The sequence below is a fragment of the Coenobita brevimanus genome, chromosome 23 (genome assembly GCF_032717465.1).
Source record: "Coenobita brevimanus isolate Jiangsu-jjx chromosome 23, ASM3271746v2, whole genome shotgun sequence".
Taxonomy (NCBI): Eukaryota; Metazoa; Arthropoda; class Malacostraca; order Decapoda; family Coenobitidae; genus Coenobita; species Coenobita brevimanus.
The window spans coordinates 46,962,910-46,986,394 of NC_136976.1; the positions used below are offsets into that span (position 1 = coordinate 46,962,910).

At 42.7% G+C, this 23,485-nt stretch overlaps 1 protein-coding gene across 1 annotated transcript in view; it reads left to right on the forward strand.

Annotated features, from left to right (window-relative positions):
* LOC145392692 (tRNA (32-2'-O)-methyltransferase regulator THADA-like) overlaps positions 1-21,981 on the forward strand; it is a 165,673-nt gene extending 143,692 nt beyond the window's left edge. Inside the window, exons 10-11 of the mRNA XM_080266997.1 lie at positions 21,101-21,688; positions 21,913-21,981. Of these exons, the coding sequence (XP_080123123.1) occupies positions 21,101-21,688; positions 21,913-21,981 (657 nt within the window). The remainder of the gene's footprint in view (positions 1-21,100; positions 21,689-21,912) is intronic.
* Positions 21,982-23,485: the final 1,504 nt, after the last annotated feature.

Here is a 23,485-nt window from a genome sequence, read left to right on the forward strand (position 1 = left end):
AATATATAGGAGGACTAAAGGGGAAACTTCTGGAATGGATGAGAGACTTTTTGAGAGACAGACAAATGAGGACAGTAATAAAGGAAAAGATGTCTGGATGGAGGGAAGTAACAAGTGGAGTCCCTCAAGGCTCAGTGTTGGCGCCAGTAATGTTCCTGATTTACGTAAATGATATGGTAGATGGAGTGAACAGTTATGCAAGTCTGTTTGCTGATGATGTAAAGATCTTGAGGAAGATAGAGGCTGAGGAGGATTGTAAAATACTGCAGGAGGATTTGGATAGGATACACAATTGGAGCCGGACATGGGAAATGAAATTTAATGTAAAGAAATGTAAAATATTGGAAATGGGTAAAAGTACCAGGAGACCATCACTGAATTATTTTTTGGGTAATGAATTAATCACAAAAAGGAGAGAAGAGAAAGATTTGGGAGTGCTGGTCCAAGATAGTTTGTCACCTGAAAAGCACATTAACAAGATAGTTGGAGAGACTTATAAGCTCTTGACTAACATAAGAGTAGCATTTCATTATATGGATGAGGAAATGATGAAAAAATTGATAATGGCCATGATCCGCCCCAGGTTAGAATATGCAGCGGTAGTGTGGTCCCCACACAAAAAGAAAGATATAAACAAGATTGAGAGAATACAAAGAACAGCAACCAAGCTGGTCCCTAGTCTAACAGACCTGTCATACAGAGAGAGGCTGGAAAAACTGGATTTGCCTTCATTAGAGGAAAGGAGAAAGAGGGGAGACATGATAGCGGTGTTCAGGACCATGGTGGGAGTAGATAAAATTGACAAAGAGGATCTGTTTGTATGGGATAAGAGAGCAACAAGAGGACATGGAATGAAATTGAAATAGTCAAGCTGCTTGAAGGATATCAAGAAATATAGCTTTCCTTACAGAAGCATAGACTTATGGAATAGCCTGGACAAAGAGATCATCCAGTCTAAAAACTTAATCGAGTTTAAAGTTAAATTCGACTTATTGAGAAATAGCGACGGAAACCCACGAGCATAGTACATTCCGTGTATATCACAATTAGGTATATTAGGTAAATACTTAAATATTTGGAATGACTTAGACAAAGAGGTGGTGCATGAGAAAAACATTCATGTGTGTAAAGGTAGACTTGATAAATGTGGATATGGAGACAGGACAACACGAGCATTGCTCAATTCCTGTATACTACAAATAGGTAAATACAAATAGGTAAATACACACACACACACACACACACACAAAATCCTTGGTGTAACATACAGTACATCAATGTCATTTAAACAACACGCCAGAAACATTAACCCCTCCATGGCCACTGGTTAGTTGATAAATGGCTGCAGGCATCATTTGAGCGCGGCCTATAAAAAACGGCGAAAATTTTTGGGAAGTGAACGAACTCTCTGAACGTCAGCATCTTCTTTCTGAACGTCTTCAGACTGACATACATACATCCCATCAAGCAGTTCAGAGCCTTTTTTTTTTTTTTTTTTTTTTTTTTTTTTTTTTTTAATGCGAGGAAGAAGGAACCAAAGGCCATGAGCCCGCAGTAACAGTTCCCTCCAAGAGAAAAACAAAATACAATAGAGAGCCAAATTCAAGATCCGATCATTTTGAGATGCCTGGACACACTGCGTTTGAAAGACTGGAGATCATAGGCAGCAGGAAATACAGACAGAGGGAGACAGTTCCAGAGCTGACCTGTTGCATAAATGAAAGACTGGGAGTAACGGTTAACTCTTGCATTAGAGAGTTGGACAGAAAAGGGATGAGAGTTTGCTGCCAGACGGGTGCTACGCGCCAGTCGTGGAGGTGGAGGAATGCAAGCAGACAGTTCAGAGGAGCAGTGACCATTAAAGTAGCGATAGAAAAGAGATAGAGATGCAACAGTGCGGCGAAGAGACAAAGTTTGAAGGGAGTCAGTAAGAGGAGGAGAGTTAATGAGACGAAAAGCCTTTGACTCCACCCTATTGAGAAGAGCTGTATGTGGGGAGCCTCCCCACACATGAGAGTTGTACTCCAGACAGGGGTGGGTAAAACCCCTGTATAGAGTCAACAATTATGCAGGGGTAAAGAAAGAGCAGAGTCGGCTTAGCACGCCCAATCTCTTGGAAGCAGATTATACAAGAGATGTAATATGATCTTTCCAAGATAAGTCCCGAGTAAATGAAACCCCAAGCATGTTCAAGGATGATGCAGGATTAAGCTGAATATTATTAAACATTAGTTGGTATACCTGTGGAAGATTTTGTCGGGTTGATAGGTTGTTGGGTAGGCGGTGGCTGAATCGGTAGAGAGGCGGCCTGCGGTCCTGATGGACCCAGGTTCAAATCCCGGCTGGGGCAGGGAACAGTTTAAGGATTTGAATTTCATAAGAGCAGACTTTCCTGATCTACCAGATGACCCGCCAACATGTCATAAAAGTACCCCCGCTAATACCAATACACCAGTCCTGTATGAGACAGCCCTAGCATGTATTCAATATGGACGGTGGGTGTTAGCGCCGAAGTGGTGACATGTAGAGAGGTGTATGGTATGTAGGAGGACTACTGGGCCTTGAGAGCAGGCTGTGAAGCCTATGCCCAGAGTCGGACACATTAAAAAAAAAAAAAAAAAAAAAAATGAGTCTTAGATGCATTAAAGACAACCATATTATTTTTACCCCAGTCAGAGATACGAGCCAAATCAGACATTAGGTGCGCCACAGCCTCATCCCTTGCTTGTTGAAGTAACTGTTGAGATGGGCGTTGCGGGAACCGAATGGAAAGGTGAAGGGTGGAGTCATCAGCGTATGAGTGGATAGGGTTAGATGTACAGCTTAGAAGATCATTGATGAATAAAAGGAAGAGAGTTGGTGATAGGACAGAGCCCTGAGGAACACCACTGTTGATAGATCTAGGAGAAGAACGATGGCTGTCTACAACAGCGGCTATAGAACGACCAGAAAGGAAGCTAGTGATGAAGGCACAGATAGAAGGATAGAAACCGTAGGAGGGCAGTTTGGAAATTAAAGATTTATGCCAGACTCGATCGAAAGCCTTTGAGATGTCAAGTGCAATGGCAAAGCTTTTGCCAAAGTCCCGAAAGGAGGATGACCAGGAGTCTGAAAGGTAGGTGAGAAGATCGCCAGTGGAGCGTCCCTGACGGAACCCATACTGACGATCGGAAAGAAGGTTGCGATAGGAAAGATGCCTTAAAATTTTTCTATTAAGAATTGACTCGAAAACTTTTGAAATACAGGACGTTAAAGCAATTGGACGATAGTTGGAGGGTTGGGAGTGGTCACCCTTCTTTGGGACTGGCTGAATGAGAGCAAACTTCCAGCAAGAAGGAAAGGTACAAGTTGACAGACAAAGGCGAAAGAGTTTGCTTAGGCAGGGTGTAAGCACAGAAGCACAGTTCTTGAGAACAACAGGAGGGACCCCATCAGGCCCATATGCCTTGTTAGTACTGAGGCCAGTGATGGCAGAAAATACTTCAATTGAAGAAATTTTAATGTCAGCCATGAGGAAGTCAGAGGGGGGAAGTGATGGAGGAACAGCACCGGAATCGTCTAAGGTTGAATTGGAGGAGAAAGTCTGTGCGAAGAGATCTGTTTTATCAGTAGAAGAAATAGCTACAGAACCATCAGAGTAGAAAAGAGGAGGGAAGATTGATGAGGTAAAGTTGTTAGAAAGATTTTTGGCAAGGTGCCAGAAGGAGTGGGAAGAATTCGAGTTAGAGAGTTGAGAGCATTTAGTATGGATGAAATTATTTTTAGTAGAGCGAAGAACAGACTTAGCACGATTCTGGGCAGAAATGTAAAGATGATGTGATTCAGGGGTGGGTTGGCTCCGGTACCTTTTGTAGGCCTTCTCCTTGTTGCGGACAGCATTAGAACAAGCGTGATTAAACCAAGGCTTTCTTGCGTTAGTCAAAGGATATGAGAAAGGAATGTATGCTTCCATGCCCGAGAGAATAACCTCCGTAATGCGCAAGGCACACTCAGATGGCTCACGGCCATGGAAGCAATAATCATTCCAGGGAAAATCAAAGAAGTACTGCCTGAGGGCCTCCCAGTCCGCGGCTCCAAAATGCCACAGACGACGTTTCCCTGGAGGGTCCACAGGCCGTACCGGAGTGATAGGACTGGTTAAGGTAATAAGGTTGTGATCGGAGGAGCCCAACGGAGAGAAAAGATTAACAGAGTAAGCAGAAGGATTAGTTGTGAGGAAGAGGTCAAGTACGCTGGAGCTCTCTCCAAGGCGGTCAGGGATACGGGTAGGGTGCTGTACAAGCTGCTCTAGGTCATTAAGGATAGAAAGGATGTAGGCTTGTTCACCAGGTGGATCTGTGAAAGGAGAGGAGAGCCAAAGGTGGTGGTGAACATTGAAATCTCCAAGAATGGAGATTTCAGAGAAAGGAGAAGTGGACAGAATGTGTTCCAACGTAGAAGTAAGATAGTCAAAGAATTTTTGATAGTCAGTAGAATTAGGGGATAAGTAAACAGCACAGATATATTTAGTCAGAGAATGACAGGAAAGCCGAAGCCAGAGTGTGGAGAATTCAGAAGAATCAAGTTCAGGAACACAAGAGCAAGATAAGTCGTTGCGTATGTATACACAACAGCCACCTTTGGCTTTGAAATGAGTATAGAGAAAGTAGGAGGATACAGAAAAGGGTTTGCTGTCAGTTGCCTGCTGCTGTATTGAGTGGATTTTCGATTTTTTTGCTCCTGGCCATGCTCAAAGGAGCACAACTACACCCATTATCTCGACCTGGACAGAAAGTATCATCTTTGCCCTCTCATGCAGAACACACAGCCACCCTGTTTATGATTATGAAGTGATACAGGCACAAACAAAAAAGACATGATGATGAGAGAAAAATACATTTTTTTCTTGGTAACTTTACCCATTTGCTCAGGTTTGTTGTACTGGTTTGGATCATTTGATACAGTTTGACTTGTAGAAAACTGTGAAAACTTTCGAGAAGTGAACGAACATCTGGGACACAAGACTGACCTTCACTTCACGCTGTCACTCCTCATTTGTCAGTTTACCACCTGCTGCCGTGACAAGTGGATGTATGATTTTTTCGCTCGTGACCATGCCTAACCACATGTAGTTACACCCATTATCTCGACCCAGACAGAAAATATCTTCTTTCTCCTCCCTTGCCAAACACACACAACCACGCAGGTTTGTTGCACTGTTTTGAATAATTTTACATATTATTTGCCTTTTACAAGCATAACAGGAAAGTTTTCTGTGTTCACTTGATGCTTTCATTAGTGAAAAGGCCTTCCTTCCCTTCCTGCTAATCAGCTAGTACGAGGTGCGTATGGTAGATCGTTTCGCAATTCAACCCTCACCGTCCAGCTTATACACTCAAGGGATGACATTTATCTCATTTAAGTTTGAAAACTGACACTCTTGCCTCCCTTTTCCAACAAACTCCTTCACCCAGACTACAAAAATAAGTTGATACTACCATAAACACAATAAACACTGAAAAGTGCAAAATAAATTCATAATATAATTTTTTACATGTCTCCATGGTTGTTCAGTCTGTACATGGATGGGGTAATAAAAGAGGTACAAGGTAGGGTAGTGGATGTTGGAGTGGCCCTAGTGAGAGAGGATAGTGTTTGGAAACTCCCTGTACTGTTGTTTGCAGATGATACTGTGTTGTTGAGTGAAGACGAAGGGGAGCTGCAAGGCTTGGTGGATGAGTTTGGGAGAGTGTGTAAGAAACGGAATCTAAAAGTGAATTTAGGGAAGAGTAAAGTGATGGTCTTTGAGAGAGGTGAAGTCAGTGAATGTACAGCGAGGTTGGAAAATGTGAGTACGTTTAAGTACTTGGGTAGTGTGATGAGTAAGGATGGAGGTTTGGAGGGTGAAGTGCTTGAAAGGGTACAGCAGGGAAGAAAGGTTGCTGGTTCTTTGAAAGCAGTGATAAGAAACAGGGAAGTGAGCATGGAAGTGAAAAAGTTACTACATGACAGTATTGTGATACCAACTCTAATGTATGGAAGTGAAGCTTGGATGTTGTTGGAAGGACACAAGTCAAGAGTGAGAGCAGTGGAAATGAGTTATTTAAGAGGAGCCTGTGGAGTCACATGGAGAGACAGACTGACAAATGAGGATATAAAGGAGTGTTGTGGTGTGGATGTGGATGTGATAGGAAGCGTTATGAGGAACACACTGAGGTGGTTTGGCCATGTGGAGAGGATGGAGGGTGAGAGACTGACGAAGAGAGTGTATGTGAGTGAGGTGGAGGGGGGAAGAGGGAGGGGGAGGCCGAGGATGAGATGGAGGGATGGGGTGGAGAGGTATATGAGACAGGGGGGTGTGAGTTGGGAGCAGGGCAGTGAAATGGCGGGGGACAGGGCGACTTGGAGGTGATTTGTTTGTGGCCACTCCAAATGGGATTGAGGCGTCTGGCAATAGATAGATAGATAGACATTCAAACCTTGCTTATTATGTCCTGAAAAACTTCAAAATATACATATATAGTTATTTCACACCCTTTCAGCACCATTGACAATGTTTTTTGGTTAAAAAAAAAAAATGCAATATTGCGTCACTGCAATAGCAACATGTGGCTAGTATCAGCTGCCTAAGTTTACGCAACTTCTGCGTTCGATTGCACACCACAGGATGGGTCTAGGAAGCTGAAATTTCACTGCCAGGTGCATCGGAACTTCCTCTTCAACATGGCAAGGAAAAAAAAAAATCAATATTCGAAACTTCAGAAAATGGCCCCGGGGTCAGCCAGGGGCAAACGTAAAATTGCGGACCCACGGCCATGGAGGGGTTAAGATAAATTAACACCAAGACTCAAATGCCTTGAGGTCACTTGCCTGTACAACATTTTGTCACAACAAAGAAACCACCACCGGAGTACAGTCATTACTCGTTTTGCGATGATTCGATTTACGATAATTCGCTACAACAATAACAGAGAAGTTCCACCCCAAAATTCGATTTGCAATAAATATCCCGCTATAATGATTTTGTCATCGAAAAGCGCCAGGCACACGCAAGGTGACCGTCGCTTGTCTCAGGCAAGATGGCAGCCCCGGCGTGCAGCACATTGTTATGGTTCAGGTCCCACCACCCCTTCAAAGCCCTGTCTTTTCAACTTGTTCATGTGTGCCCCCCTGTTATCGTCACCTCTCAGCCAAACATCATACTACAGTACAGTGGATTTGTGTACTAAGTGGTAAGGTCAGTGCCAGTGTAGACCCCAGTGCTATGGCTGGTGCAGGTATGGGTCCCATTGCTAAGGTTGGTGCAGGTATGGGCCAGATTCCCCTCCCCCTAACCTGTTCCTGTCTGACTCAGAGGCTGACCACCAGTGCCTGTAAGCACAGGCTGTCCCCCGGCCTCAGGGGGGACGACTTGGACCAACACAGGAAGGAATGAAGGTGGGTTGTCATTTATGGTTCAGTCTTGGATAGGTGACGTTGGGAAGTTGAGTTGACGTAACCCCCCTTTTATAGTGGGTTTTAATCTCCTGATTTACGATAAAATCGGTATACGATAAGGTATGACCTGACGTAACCGCATTGTAAAACGAGTAATGAGTGTACAAACAAAATATACCTTCAGTGATGAATTATGCAAGCCCTTCTTGGGCTTCTAACTTCACCAAAACACACTACAACACTCTACAGACCACACAGAACACGGCCCTAAAAATAATCACAGGCTGCACAGCTACTACACCCACAGACCACCTACACCAAGAAACCAAAATCCTCAAAGTCAGTGATAATCTCGACATGAGAGGCACCCAAATTCTTGCCGTAGTCTCCACAAACCCACACCATCCACTACACTACATGGCAGCACATCCACACACACCAAGGTACATCAAAACAATACCCAGCACACAATATCACACAAACACTGTCATCTCTCACCCCTCACCCGCCTCAAACCAGCTTCCAGAAGCATATCTATACTCAAATCACTCGCCGCTCCATTCAGTCACTTGAAGACAGCACACAGCTGCATGCGCACCTCCTGATATCCATCCTTTTAAATCCTGTCTCCCTCATGAGGACAGGGTCCACCTTGCCAGGCTGAGATATGGTCATCATCCAGACCTCTTGAGTTATCAGAAGAGGCTGGATGACTCCACTGCTGACGCCTGTACAGGATGCGACACAGCACCCCATACTATTAAGCACATTATGGAAGACTGCATTGCACACAATCACCTGTGCCAACAACACAACATACAGTACACTCCTTGAGAGCTCTGTGGGAAAGCCCGGTCGTGGCCGTGGCCTTCCTTAGGGACTGCCTAGAGAACAACTACTACTACTACAGCCACTCTGCTCTCTCTGTTGCCATTCATCAGGCTTTCAAAATATTCTTTTCATCTGGTCCTTACTTCATCCCCATGGGTTATCTACCACTGACATCCTTACACTTTCACTTTTCTTTCCGTTGTCACTCCTACATTTCCGCACCTTCAACTTACTGATCTCTAAATTCTTGGCTTTGCTGTGGGTGTTCAATTGTATTTTCTGGGTAGGAGAGTAGGGTCATATGGGAGGTCGATGATACACTGTACTTTAGATGTTGGTCCTTTATTCATGTACTGCTTCTCCATACATGTTAGACGACAGCAGGGAGATTGGACCTGTTCCAGGTCTGGGCAAGACTTGAAAAATACTTGAAAACCAGACAGTGGCAATGCAGGACCCAGTGTCAGAAATGAAATACGCTGCCAGAACTTGGTTGTAAAATACTCTGCCAGAACTTGGTTGAAGTCCACTCCCAGACTTATTCTCAGACTTACACAAAGACTTGCTCCTAGACTTATCCCCCTGAAAGTGTTAGAACTTTCAGTTAGTTTCAAGTAAAGTAATAAGATAAAAGTACAGTATTATACTTTAATGTGGAAAATTAAACTTTTCATGGTTTATTTCAAGGAATTGGATAATGCAGCTGCCCTTTGACCACCCTAACCTTTAGTTGTTAGGGTGATATTGCACAGGATAAGAATTCAGCACCTTTTTTCATAATGATAAATCAGTTTTTTAAGGTCATGGTGGTGTACATGACTGGCCATATCCCAGGGCATCAAACTGCTGACAACAGCTGTTTCTGCCTCACTTCACTCACAGCTGTTCTGTACTCTTCTCATATCTCACAATTTCCAGGGCAGATAGCGTAATCCCCGTACTATCTGGACACCCACTTTCCGGACACCCCACTTACCGAACATTGTGGGCCTGGACCTTCGGAACCCAAAAATGGATTTTTTTTTTTTTTTTCCCCCACCCGTAATTTGAAATTGCCGTGCGGCACCAAACAGCTGTTTACACCATGGCCCCTTCATCCCTTCCTTCCTCCCCCCTCTCCCCTCCCCTGTCAGGGTTGCCATTTGGTATTTTTCATTACCAAATGTGGACCAATTTGGTAATGAAAAATTTGTTTGGTAATGAATCAGAATAATGCATTACCAAACAGATTTTTCACATGTATGAGGATACACAGATGGAGATGGTGGATTGTTTGCACTCTCTGAGTATGCTAGCCTACATAGTGTGAAAATAATCAACATGCTGTTAATTGTATGGAGAGTGATTACATGTATTTTCACTTGTATATATAATTAATGAAGAATAAATGCTAGCTTTACGAATTTGGTAATGAAGAGTTAAATTTGGTAATGAAAATTGAAGAGTTTGGTAATGTGGCCAAATTGCGATCTGGCAACCCTGCTTCCCCCTCACCAACAGTTACTGCTGAACTGTGATCACGAGTGGATACTTATCGCTGTGGATGCCACACATGCTTGTTTTTTGTGAATAAACAGTGAATAAACTACAATACCTCACCACTAGACCACACGGGAAATTACAGTGTTGTGCAGTGTTAAGAAATGAGAATTTAGAGTGCAAAGGAGTAACTGTGGAGTGCAAACTGGCAGTTGAAACTGGCGTGGTGCAGTTAACAGAATGTACAGTGTTAAACAGTTATAACTCACAGTGCAAAGAATTACTGTAAGTGCAGCACAACACTGGATTACTGTATGTGCTTCAAGAACATTTACACCACTGCCAAAGCCTTAGAGAAAGCGGCCACAGACGTGCTGTAAGTACCCTGGCTGAGGTACAGTCACTTCTGATTCCTCATTCTTTGGCTCCATTTCATTTATTTCATGCTTTATATCCATTATTGGTGTGGATAGGGTCATAAATAGGTTTGAATAGGTGTTATGCATGTCCAGTAGGGAGTTATTTAAGTGGGTTTCAGAGTTAGGCTGGGTTAGGGTCCTTAAGTAGAAGTCCAGGAGGCTGGGGCCCACTCTCCGAATGGGACCATTTTCCGGACATGCCTTTGGCTCTGTTACGTCGGATAGTAGAGGGATTACTGCATTACTTTCAAAACATTACTAACATAGGCACAGTCCAATCAAAAGACCTTTTAGGGGAACAGAAGTCAATGCACAAACTCATAATGGGGCAAGGAGAAGGAAAGCCCCAGGCAGAAGGCCATGATTCTGCTTCTGAGAAATTAAACATAGAGAGACTGAGCATCTCCCCTTACTTAGCACTCCACCTCCCCTTAGGGACCCTTTATGATAAAACTATTAAACTACCTGTAATGTTTATCCACATTTCGAAAAGAAAATATCAAAGGTAGTTTAAAACTTCTGTCATAAGGGTCCCAAAGGGGAGGTGGAGTGCTGAGTAAGGGGAGATGCTCAGTCTCTCTGTTTTATTTCTCGGGAGCAGAATCACGGCCTCCTGCCTGGGGCTTTCCTTCTCCTTCCCCCATTACGAGTTTGTGCATCGACGTCTGTTCCCCTAAAAGATCTTTTGATTGTATTGTGCCTGTGTTAGTAATGTTTTGAAAGTAGTATCTGCCCTGGAAATTGTGAGATATGAGAAGAGTACAGAACAGCTGTGTGCGAAGAGAGGAAGAAACAGCTGTTGTCAGCAGTTTGACGTCCCGGGATGTGGCCAGTCAGTCACGTACACCACCATGAGCTTAAAAAACTGTTTTATCATTATGGAATAAGGTGTTGAATTCTTATCCTGTGCAATATCACCCTAACAACTAAAGGTTAGGGTGGTCAAAGGGCAGCTGCATTATCCAATTCCTTGAAATAAACCAAGAAAAGTTTAATTTTTCACATTAAAGTATAATACTTTTATCTTATTACTTTGCTTGAAACTACCTGAAAGTTCTAACACTTTCAGGGGGATAAGTCTAGGAGCAAGTCTTTGTGTAAGTCTGAGAATAAGTCTGGGAGTGGACTTCAACCAAGTTCTGGCAGAGTATTTTGCAACCAAGTTCTGGCAGAGTATTTTACTTCTGACACTGGGTCCTGCATTGCCACTGTCTGGTTTTCAAGTATTTTTCAAGTCTTGCCCAGACCTGGAACAGGTCCAATCTCCCTGCTGTTATCTAGCATGTATGGAGAAGCAGTACATGAAGAAAGGACCAACATTTAAAGTATGGTGTTTTGCCGACCTCCCATATGACCCTACTCTCCCTTTCAGAAAATACAACTGAACATCCACAGCAAACTAGAATTTGGAGATCAGTAAATTGAAGGGTCAACACTACCATATATATGTTGTACCCTTCTTCACATTATAGCATGGACACTCCTTTATATTAGGTCCATTTATTATTCTTGTTTTTGAGATGTTCAATACTACCAGTAAACAGTCCCTCAAATATTTAATTTATTCATAAACTTCATAAATTTAAGTATACTGGTCACTCATTATTTGTAAGTGGTTGTTATTTAGGTCGGTACATAATTCCGTTAAAGTGGGGATCTGCTGTTTGGCCCAGTGGTAACGTGTGCCCGTTTGGAGCGCGAGGGGCCTGTGATAGAATCTTGGCCAGACCAGTGATTAATTTGTTGTTTCAGTTCAGTTATTATATTGGTTGGCGGTGGTGTGGGATGTGAGGTGAGGCTTGGAGGGCAATGATGTTGTTGGTTAGCTGACAGCGTCTTAGTCCTTACATCCCGAAGATAAGCTGTTCAGTGTGATGTGCAGCATCCCCAACAATGGCCTCCAATGCTACGCTACCATGTATGTTCGAAACTCACCAAATTTATCACCAAGGGAAGAAAAGAGTGATGTGATGGGATTTATAAAAGCCTGTGTTGCCCAGAGGCAAAGTGGGGATCCTCTCTTTGGCTCAGTGGTAACTTGCGCACATGTGGAGTGTGAGGGCCAGGATCGAATCTCAGTCAGACTAGTGATTAATTTGTTAAGTTTCATTATGGTTATTACATAAGAACTCAAAGAACTCTACAAAGACAGGAACAGATGGTATCAGCAACCTAAACTTGAAACACTGAAGACCACACACCATCCAGGTCCTCACAAGCATCAGCACTGCTTGTACACACATTTTAGCATTCCAGCATATTGAAATAAGAAACTATCACCACAATTCTTAAACCAAACAAGGACCAAACATGCTTCTTTGTATTGCCGCAGAACACCACTCTGCATGTCATCCAAGATAACTGGAAGCCTAATTCTCATATCTGCCTTGCATTTCACAACATGGATTTAGAGCACAACACTTCCTAAACACTGTACTAACTAAGTTAGCCTTACACAACATACATCTAATGACTGAACCAGCACAACATACATTTCTTACAGCAACAAACATTATTAGACCCTTTGATACCATCCCTTGATGCAGACAGATTAATAAAATCTGCATCACAAACTTGGATAAGAACACCCAATGTTGGCTTGCCAACAATTTATTTGGTAGACTTGCACATGTTATGCATCAGATCAACTTGTCACAAACACAAAACTCTCCTAACAGAATTTGTTATTCACTCACACTGTTCAACTTACATATGCATGACATTTCTGCACCCTAACTGCCCACCAACATTGCCTCCTATGCAGGTGGCATTATCATAATGACCTCACACCATGCTGAATACACAGCTTGCACACTGGAACAAGACTACCTCAATAAACTTTTCAGGCATGAGTCAAGGACAACATACTGATGATCACTCCAACCAAATCCTCCACACCACTCATCACCAGGTGCAAGCATAAGTACAGATACTCCGTTGATATCACATTAGCAGTGTATTATTGGCTCCAGAAAAGCATTCACTCTTTATTTGGTCCACGGTTATAGATTACCTGGTAGCACTGTCGGGTATTGCCAAGGGTATGACAATCGCTTTTTTTTTTTTTTTTTATGTTGCCTAAATTTAAGTGAACTATTGCTCTCACCCGCCACATAACAATATACTCTTTACTTTCCTGTATTAACCCGGTTGATACAATCTAATCATAAACTCAGCATTAATTTTTTGAAAAATGCATCCTCTCCAGTCCACCTGACACCCTTCCACAACTCTTATCCTTGCTCCCTCCCTCACTTGCTCCCTTCCTTTCCCTCCCACCCTCCTCGTCCTGCCTCCCTAGCCACTCACCTTTCTTCCACTTCTCACCTCCAATACCATTCGCTTTCTCTCTCATTCTCATATGGACACACGCACACACACCTTGGTAACATTAAGTTCCCTCTCTACCACAGGAACTTAATTCATGTTTTTGTGGAGTATTTGATGTATGTAAGGACTTTGTAGGTAGAATATTGAGCAAAGAAAAGATGGAGGAAGTTTAGAAACAAAAGCATGTGGCTGATGGAACTTATTTTGACCCATTGTTCTCTGAAGATTATCTGTTTAATGAGTATAATACAGGTAATAAAAAGTTTCACAAACTCATCTGGTGTTAGGCAAAACCCATACTTTAGAACATGAATAATTACAGTACAGTCTGGGATATCTAGTATTCAGGTAACTGGGATTATCAGACATCCTGGAAAATTCATGGACTGGCCAGTATATAAATAAAAATGCCACAGTGTTTGCCAAATGCCCACCTGTGCATGGAATAACCTCATGTCACGTGAGATTGGGTGAAGTTGGGCGATGTAATGTGAAGGCATTTCCGTTGAGAGTAGTTTCCTAGTTAATCCTCTTCACAGCCCTCCTCCTCCCTCTTTCATCTCCTCTAATTCAATCTCCCTCCATACTTCCACAAATCATCAGTCATCTTACCACCACCAGTCAGTAGACGAGCACTCGTTGTCGTGTTATGATAGACGGTGATTAGTACGCTCAGTGATTCTATCTATCTGTCTGTCTATCTATTGCCAGATGCCTCAATCCTGTACGGGGTGGCCACAAACAAATCGCCTCCATGTCGCCCTGTCCCCTGCCATCTCACTGCCCTGCTCCCAACTCAGCCCACCTCTCTCATATACCTCTCGACTCCATCCCTCCATCTCATCCTCGGTCTCCCCCTCCTTTTCCCCCCTCCACCTCACTCACATACACTCTCCTCATCAGTCTCTCACTTTCCATCCTCTCCACATAGCCAAACCACCTCAGTGTGTTCCTCCTAACGCTTCCTATCACATCCACATCCACACCACAATGCTCCTTTATATCCTCATTTCTCAGCCTGTCTCTCCATGTGACTCCAGAGGCTCCTCTCAAATAACTCATTTCCACTGCTCTCACTCTTGACTTGTGTCCTTCCAACAACGTCCAAGCTTCACTTCCATAAGTTAGAGTTGGTATCACAATACTGTCGTGTACGAACTTTCTCACTTCCATGCTCACTTCCCTGTTTCTTATCACTGCCTTCAAGGAACCAGCAACCTTTCTTCCTTGTTGTACCCTTTCAAGCACTTCACCCTCCAAACTTCCATCCTTACTCATCACACAACCCAAGTACTTAAATGTACTCACATTTTCCATTTCTTCACCATCCAACCTCACTGTACATTCACTGACTTCACCTCTTTCAAAGACTATCACTTTATTCTTCCCTACATTCACCTTTAGATTCCATTTCGTACACACTCTCCCAAACTCATCCACCAAGCCTTGCAGCTCCCCTTCGTCTTCATCCAACAAAAAGTATCATCTGCAAACAACAGTACAGGGAGTTTTCAAACACTACCCTCACTCACCAGGGCCACTGCAACATCCACTGCCCTACCTTGTACCTCATTTAGTACCCCATCCATGTACAGCTTGAACAACCATGGAGACATGACACATCCCTGTTTCAACCCAATTTTCAAAGAGAAAAATTCACTTAGTTCACCATCTACATGCACTGCAGCCTTAGCATTATCATACATACTCTTCACAGCATTCAGCAACTTCCCATCTACTCCATATATTCTTAATACATTCCACAATCCTTGTCTAATGCATTCTCCAAATCCATGAAAGTCATATACAACTTCTTTCCCTTCTCTAGAAACTTTTCCACTAAAGATCTAAGAATGAGTGTCTGATCTACACAACCTCTTCCCTTCCTAAAGCCTCCCTGTTCTCCTCCAACTAATTCCTCTGTTCTTTCCCCGACTCTGTCAGTAAGTATCCTACCATACACTTTTCCTATTTCACTAAGGAGACAAATGCCCCTATGATTACCACACACTTCTTTTTCCCCTTTTCCTTTGTACAAGGGAATAATTATTCCTGACTTACAGTCCTCCGGGACTCTACCTTCCTCCCAGGCCAATCTGCACATCTTCCACATCCATTCTACCACTCTCTCTCACCCATGCTTCAGCATTTCACCACATACTCCATCAATTCCTGGGGTTTTCTCCAAATTGACTTTCTTCATGGCTTCCACAATTTCTATCCTACTGATATCTTCCTGTCTTCTCACCTCCCTCCTCCTCCCAGCCATTCCCCAGCCACTTATACTCGCACTACTTCCATTCTCTACTGTATGTTCAACAATTCCTTAAAGTGTTCTCTCCATCTGCTCACTTTTTCTCCCTTCTCCACTAGTAATCTACCATTCTTATCTTTCACTTCACTGCCAGCTTGTCTTACTCTCTTCACCTCTTTCCAGAACATTTTGTTACAGTCCCTCCACTTTACACTCAGATTCCTTCCAAATTCCTCATCCACTCTCTTCTTACTCTCTCTTACCAATCTTTTCACCTCTCTCTTTCTTTCTACATATAACTCTCTCTTCCGCCTCTCAATTTCTTCCACGCCCCTATTTCTCATCCATTCATTGTATGCTTTCTTCTTTTGTGCCACAGCCTGTCTCACCTCTTCAGTCCACCACACTGTTCCTTGCACCCCCTCCGTCTTCTCTTCCTCCCACTCACCACATTACATGCTGCACATATTTCTTCTGAAAATATCCTGCACACACCTTCCATGTCCCCCATCTGCTCCAATTCATATTTACCCAATCGTTCCTCCACTTCCCTCTTATACTCTGCCTTTTTCTCATCCTCTTGTAACCTTTCCACTCTCCTTGCAAGTGCTCCTTCCTCCCGTCCTTCCCTTCTTCTATTTCTCCATCTTACTTGGATCTTGATTCTGGCACCACCAAGTAGTGGTCAGAAAGTCCACTCCCCCAACCTCTATAAGCTCTTGCATCCATGACACATCTTGACATCCTTTCATCCATACACACATAATCAATCATTGCCTTCCTTTCATTCAGTTCACCACCCACCCTTCTCATCACTCACCATGTATACCTGTGGATCATTTTGTGCCTGAAGAGGGTATTGGCTAACACCAACCTTCTCCCGGGACAAATGTCCACTAACGCACTGCCATTGTCATCTGTCTCAGCAGGCACATCCCACTCACCAACTATTCGATCCACCTTCACATTCCCTACTTTACCATTTATATCATCAATCAAAAACACTCTCTCATTCCTTCCAAACTTTTCCATGCACACTTCCACATTGTCCAGAAATCTTCTCTCACTCTGCTTGCACGATCTTGCGTTGGCACATACACACACACAATCGCCCACATTTGTATTCCAACTTTCAGTCATACCCACACAATCCTTGACCCAACTGATCCATACTCTCTTATGTTCTTCTTCCATTTTTTACTCACAACAATACACACTTCTTCTTTTGCCCTCTCATTCTCACCTACTCCTGCACATATACCCCATCCATACTTCCATTCTCTCACACTCTCTCCTCTCCATTTAGTTTCAGTTACTCCATATGGATCCACTTTCACACCCTCAAGCACCTGGATAATCTCTCTCTCTCTTTCACCTCATCATTCGCACCCCTTACATTCCCTGTTGCGATCTGTACCATGTCCATTGTCTGGACCTTGGTTGTCATCTTTTGGTCAGTCCTTTTCTGGGGCTTCTTGTTCATCTTTTTAGTTAGCTGTTTTCCGGGGAGGGGCACTAACCCTCCGCCAACCCTTTTAGTCGCCTCGTACGACAAGCAGGGATACTGGGGGAGTATTCTTGAAAACCCCCTACCCCCAGGGGATTCCTAAAGTGCAAAAATCTTAAGCGCATTGTGCTCACTTTGAAACTGAAGCTGAATATATGCAATAGACTAGAAAAAAGTGAACATTATAAGACACTGATGACAGCATGTAACATAGGAAATTCCACAATTTATGATATTGTCCTAGAGGCCTAAAACTCAAGGAATTTTTCATGAAAAGTAAGATGAATAAATTCGTTGAGAAAAGGCATACATTTCATCGGCTGAAAACGTGTGGTACTAGCTTGGTTTTCTACCTAACAAAATTACTCTTAGCTATCCATGTGCTTGCAGGATCTTACAGTACCTTCCCAAATCCATTCTGTTGAATATTATTCATTACAGTAATCCCTCCAATATCCGTTGTAATAGAGCCAAAGGCATGTCCAGAAAGTGGGTTTGTCCGGATACTGGGAAAATGCCTCCTGGACAGGAACTTATGGACGCTAACCCAGCCTAACTCAGGAAACCACCTACATAACTCCCTACCGAACATGCATAGCACCTATTTAAGATGTTATTCACACAAATAAGGGACAGAAAGCATGAAATAAATGAAAAGGAATCAGAGAATGAGGAGTTAGAAGAGAGTATGGAAAATATTTGGCAGTGTACAGGGTACTTACAAAATGTCCATGGCCGTTATGAAGATTAACCCGCCTTCTCTAAGGCTCTGGCAGTGGTGAAAATGCTCTTGAAGCACATTCAGTAATTCAGTGTTATGCTGCACTTAATCCTTTGCACCGTGAATTACAGTATAACTGTTTAACACTGCACATTCTGTTCTTACTTGAGACATGCCAGTAACTTGCAATACGCCAGTTTGCACTCTGCACTTAATCCTTTGCACTCTGAATTTAATTTCGTAACACTGCACAACACCTATAAATTCCCATGTGGTCTGGTGATGAGGTATTGCAGTTTATTCACCGTTCATTCACAAAAACGAGCACATGCGGCAGCCATTCTGGCAAGCGTCTAGTCAGGACGGAAATTAGGCGGAAACTGGGGAGGGGAGAGCAGGGGGGCGCCCTACAATGTGTGAAAACACAGCTGTTCGGTGCCGCACATCAAGTTCAAAATACAGGTGAAAAAAATGTCGGATTTTTTTTCTTTTTTACGTTGTTGGGGCATTTTGGGTTTCCAAAGGCCCGGGCCCAAAACGTCCGGACATTGGGGTGTCTGGTTATTGGACATCCGGATATTACGGGGATTCTGTATTTTATTCATAAAAACATGGAAATACCAATTCAAGAAATAAATCCTGAGCATTTACTGGTGAACTGATGGTTTGGAAATAAGTGTTGTTCAGTGGAATTATAACGATTCCCTTGGTTGCAGTTGCCTATATGGCCACGCTCTCCCACATCTTCCCCACCTGACAGCCGTCACTCCACTCCTTACTTGCCATTCAGCTGTTTTGCAGGTAATAGAATAAATACTGTACGTAGGAACTACAAACACAGTAATTTTATCCAACAAAACAAACTGTCATTGCTATCTGCTAGCTTTTAACTTCTCTACTAGTGCAAAAGCATTGTAAGATGAATTTATACATCGTAGAAAATCGACTTTAACTGATGCAAAGCGCTGCAATCGTGTGTGTTAAGTCTATGGGGTGTGTTTAAGAGGAGGTGATGCTTCAAGTTAGTGAGGCCCTGGATATGAGTGGTACTGTATATACAGTATACTGTAATGATATAACCCATGTATAAGAGTGTGTATCAGGTATGCAAGAAAAATCAGTAACTGGGAAGGTAAATTCCCAAAGCTTCCTGATTAACTAGGATTGTACTGTATTTATAAAGGTTCATTAATTTTGGATAGACATGGATTTCCATTCTTGTGACAAAATAATCTGTCTTATCCTGAATCCCAGAAAATGTTTCATTTTGATCCCGGCTAGGGTTTCCTCCTGTAATGAGTAAAATCATCTGTTGTTTGGCAAAATGTATTTCATATTTAACTGTCAGGCAAGGGGTTCCCCTACAATGAATAGTCATGTGGGGTTAGCCTGAACCTTTTTTCTCTTTAAAGCCTGTTATTGTCTGGCATTAAACAGAGCAAACTTTTAAAGTTGCTATACAGTAGATGAAGTCTGTTGTACTTCCTTTACAGCAGTTAGTCCTGTATACTGTATTTCATTCTTGCCCCTGCTGCATAATACAGCTTCAGGGAAACCTTTTATAGCATTCAAGGTTAATGAAGGCTTTATTTAACCCTTGCAGTTAAAACTCTCTTCCTAGCTCCAACAATTTTGTTCAGTGATAGCAAGTTCATTCATTCGTTCGTTTTCGAAGGCTCCGACATGCTTGCGTGCATCAGCCTTGGTCACCTAACTGCGGCTCTCTATGCTGCCCGATCTCTGGCAGTTTCTCTCTTCAGTCCCTTATCCTTGAGGTCACACTCTTTGGCCTTGTCCCAGGTCTTTTTTGGTCTGCCTCTCGCAGCCCTACCCCTAACTTTAACACTTCTTACTTGCTTCACCCAATTGTCATCCCCCGTCCTCTCCACCTGCCCAAACCATCTCAATCTACCTCTCCTCACCACAACACCAATACAATCCAGTACCATCCTACCCCTCAACTCTTCCATCGTAAACCTAGCCCTCCCAGACCTCACACTTAGGGACTCACTGCAGTTAAATAGAATATTTTATCTGCAATTAGAACAAAATCCACAAACAGTCCATTCTTGAGTTGTGAATTTTCCATAAATTGCCTGAAATTAACCACAGTAAATTTAGTTACAGTAATTGAATATTAATGTGTTGAAGGATAAGATATTATATGGATACAGTTTATTAAACTTTCTGGCAAATTTAAGATTCTCCCCCCACCCCCCCAAAAAAAGTGTCATTTTGTGAATAATTACTAAAAGCATCCTTTGAGAGATGAACAGAAGCACTTTGGATTTCCAGTATACCACAGTTTATGGGTTAAGGCTTGAACGTTAAATGCATACATACATACATTTTAAAGACGATGCTCTTTCCTCACAATAAACACAATTTCAGAGTATGGCTATGCTGTGCATCATCATCATCTTGCTTGGATGGGTCGGCCTTTGGTTTTCTGATTGATGGTTCTCAAGCTGCATGGTCTTGGTGTTTTGATCAATTCCTCTAACCCTGAGGTTGTTCCTCACAAAACGTCATTCGATGTATTCCTTGATCTGCCAGGAGGTCACTTTTGTGAATTTATCTTTCTGTTTATGGATCCCACCCATCTTCTGCAATCACTTTAGTACAATGAATATCCAGTGTACGGGAGGCCCATTGTTTTGAAGACTGTAATGATGGTTGGTTTTACATCTTTTTTTACTCTTCTTTCCACTTCAGGTGGCTCTACGCTTAGTGACAAGCTAATGGTTGCATGTAACCCAGGAAACCATTTACAGTGCTGGGTGGTAACCATATAACCAAATACAGTAATGGGTGGAGAGATTCAAATGTGGCAACCATCCACAAACAAAACCTTCACCTTCACACTATTCCCACACCTTGCTGTGGTAAGGTGGTGTCAGCAGCAGGTGAGCATTGGTTCACTGCATGGGACTGCCCTGCAGAGGCATTTGCTTGCCTGCAGATGATGGGTCTACTCAGCCAATCAGGTTGGGGTTGATCAATAACAGCAACTTCTTTCAGCCAGAGAGGTCTTACCTAAGTTCAATATAATATCCCACTGTTGCCAGCATAAAATAAACATCAGCATTACAGGGATGTAAGTTGGAGATTAGGATGCTGATGATGTTTGAATTTATCCTCAGGATGATGACAGAGTGTTTGACAAGGGAGAGATGAACGTGTACAGCGAGACTCTCCTGATTGGGCGTACAGCTGCCTCTTCACTAGCCAGTGTGTTATCCTCATGGCCCCAACAGACACAGCCACCAGTGTTCCTCAAGCAATCAGTTACACCATATTTATATTTGCAGAGAGGGGATGATCCAGATGCATTTTCTTATTCCAAACAGTCTAATTCTAATGAATGTGCACCAAGTGGAGTTCAGCTGGATTCAGTTTTAAACCCAAAGCCATTACATATCACTGATGAATGTGTAGAGAGTGAAGATAAACCAGACAAAATTTCTGTTCCCAAGGAAACAGTTGTCTCTAATTTAAGTGGTCAGAGTGGAGATGGATTGGAGTCTGATTCTTTCTCCAAGCAGTCTGGGTTTTATCCATGTGGGCAGAATATAGATACACTTGATACAGATTCCATGGTAGATAACCAAGAACTTTCAGTTGCTCAGCTGCTGGCTTTACTTGAAGGAGAGATTGTTTATACATTCCATCAGATCACTACAGTAACCAGTAAAGCCCTGTACTGTGTGAAGAATATTGATATGTGGCTGGTGAGGCTAGCTTGTCGATCTGCATTGTGGCGAGCATTAATGAAATACTGTTATGTCGAATCCCCTGAATCCCCTCATCTAGATTCTGTGGTGGTAGGGTTGCAGAGTAGTGTACTGAAAAATAATCTCATTCAGGAAATTGTTTATGACTTAAGAGAGTCTGTTAACCATAATTTTTATTCTTAGTATCATTGAGCCAGCTGTGATTTCCATACATGCTATAGAAGATGACATCAAACCTGAAATCTGCCTTGATGGCTGACATAAAGCAGTACACGAAGGTAGCTGCCTAGTGCAGTAGCCTTTCCTTCTCTGCATGTGTAGTCAAAAAATGATAAGTTCTTGCAGTGTCCACAGTTGTCATGGCAGGTATGATTGAAAGAAACTCAAGTAGTACAGGTTGCCAAATATGTTCAGAGTCAGGGGAAAAAACTTTAAAACTGATTGAGGAGAGATGGTTATAGCTTGCTTGACTGAACCAAAATGAAAGCTAACATTTGAGAGCACATGGATGAGAATATACTGTACTGTACAGTATTATTTCCCTGAGTGGTTAACCCTCTCGTGCACTATAAGTTTCTGATAAGTTTTGGAGCCAGACACGAAACCAAAACCCCACTTAAGCTGCCTCCATTTGCGCAAAAAGGAAAAAAATTCTAAGGCCAAATTCACCCTTGGAAAATGCTTATATTGTTATAAATCATACCCCATTATCTTCACTAATGTTTATAAGATAAGCAAAAAATATAACAAAAACAAAACAGATGAATAAATGTACAGAAATGAAGTGAGAATAATCCTTATTTAGGTGAAAACTAGCCTCTAATAACTTCCCAACATCACTGTACAAAATTTTGCCTGGGATGTGCACCTGCAAAGTACATGTCTATATGCAGAATTTCACGAGCTTTCTAATGAACCCTGTGGTGATTTGTTACGCCCAATAGTTTTCGAGTAAATTGAAAAAAAAAAAAATCACCCAAAAATGTCTGATTGGTTATCATTTCGTATGTTATTATTGACACTGTAACAAACCTAAAGGTGAATGTAGGGAAGAGTAAAGTGATGGTCTTTGAGAGAGGTGAAGTTAGTGAATGTACAGCGAGGTTAGATGGTGAGGAATTGGAAAATGTGAGTACGTTTAAGTATTTGGGTAGTGTGATGAGTAAGGATGGAGGTTTGGAGGGTGAAGTGCTTGAAATGGTACAGCAGGGAAGAAAGGTTGCTGGTTCCTTGAAAGCAGTGATAAGAAACAGGGAAGTGAGCATGGAAGTGAAAAAGTTACTACATGACAGTATTGTGATACCAACTCTAACGTACGGAAGTGAAGCTTGGACATTGTTGGAAGGACACAAGTCAAGAGTGAGAGCAGTGGAAATGAGTTATTTAAGAGGAGCCTGTGGAGTCACGTGGAGAGACAGGCTGACGAATGAGGATATAAAGGAGCGTTGTGGTGTGGATGTGGATGTGATAGGAAGCGTTATGAGGAACACACTGAGGTGGTTTGGCCATGTGGAGAGGATGGAGGGCGAAAGACTGACGAAGAGAGTGTATGTGAGTGAGGTGGAGGGGGGAAGAGGGAGGGGGAGGCCGAGGATGAGATGGAGGGATGGGGTGGAGAGGTATATGAGAGAGGGGGGTGTGAGTTGGGAGCAGGGCAGTGAAATGGCAGGGGACAGGGCGACTTGGAGGCGATTTGTTTGTGGCCACCCCAAACGGGATTGAGGCGTCTGGCAATAGATAGATAGATAGAACAAACATAGTATGTAAATTATTTCCAGTTTTGTAGCTGAAAGG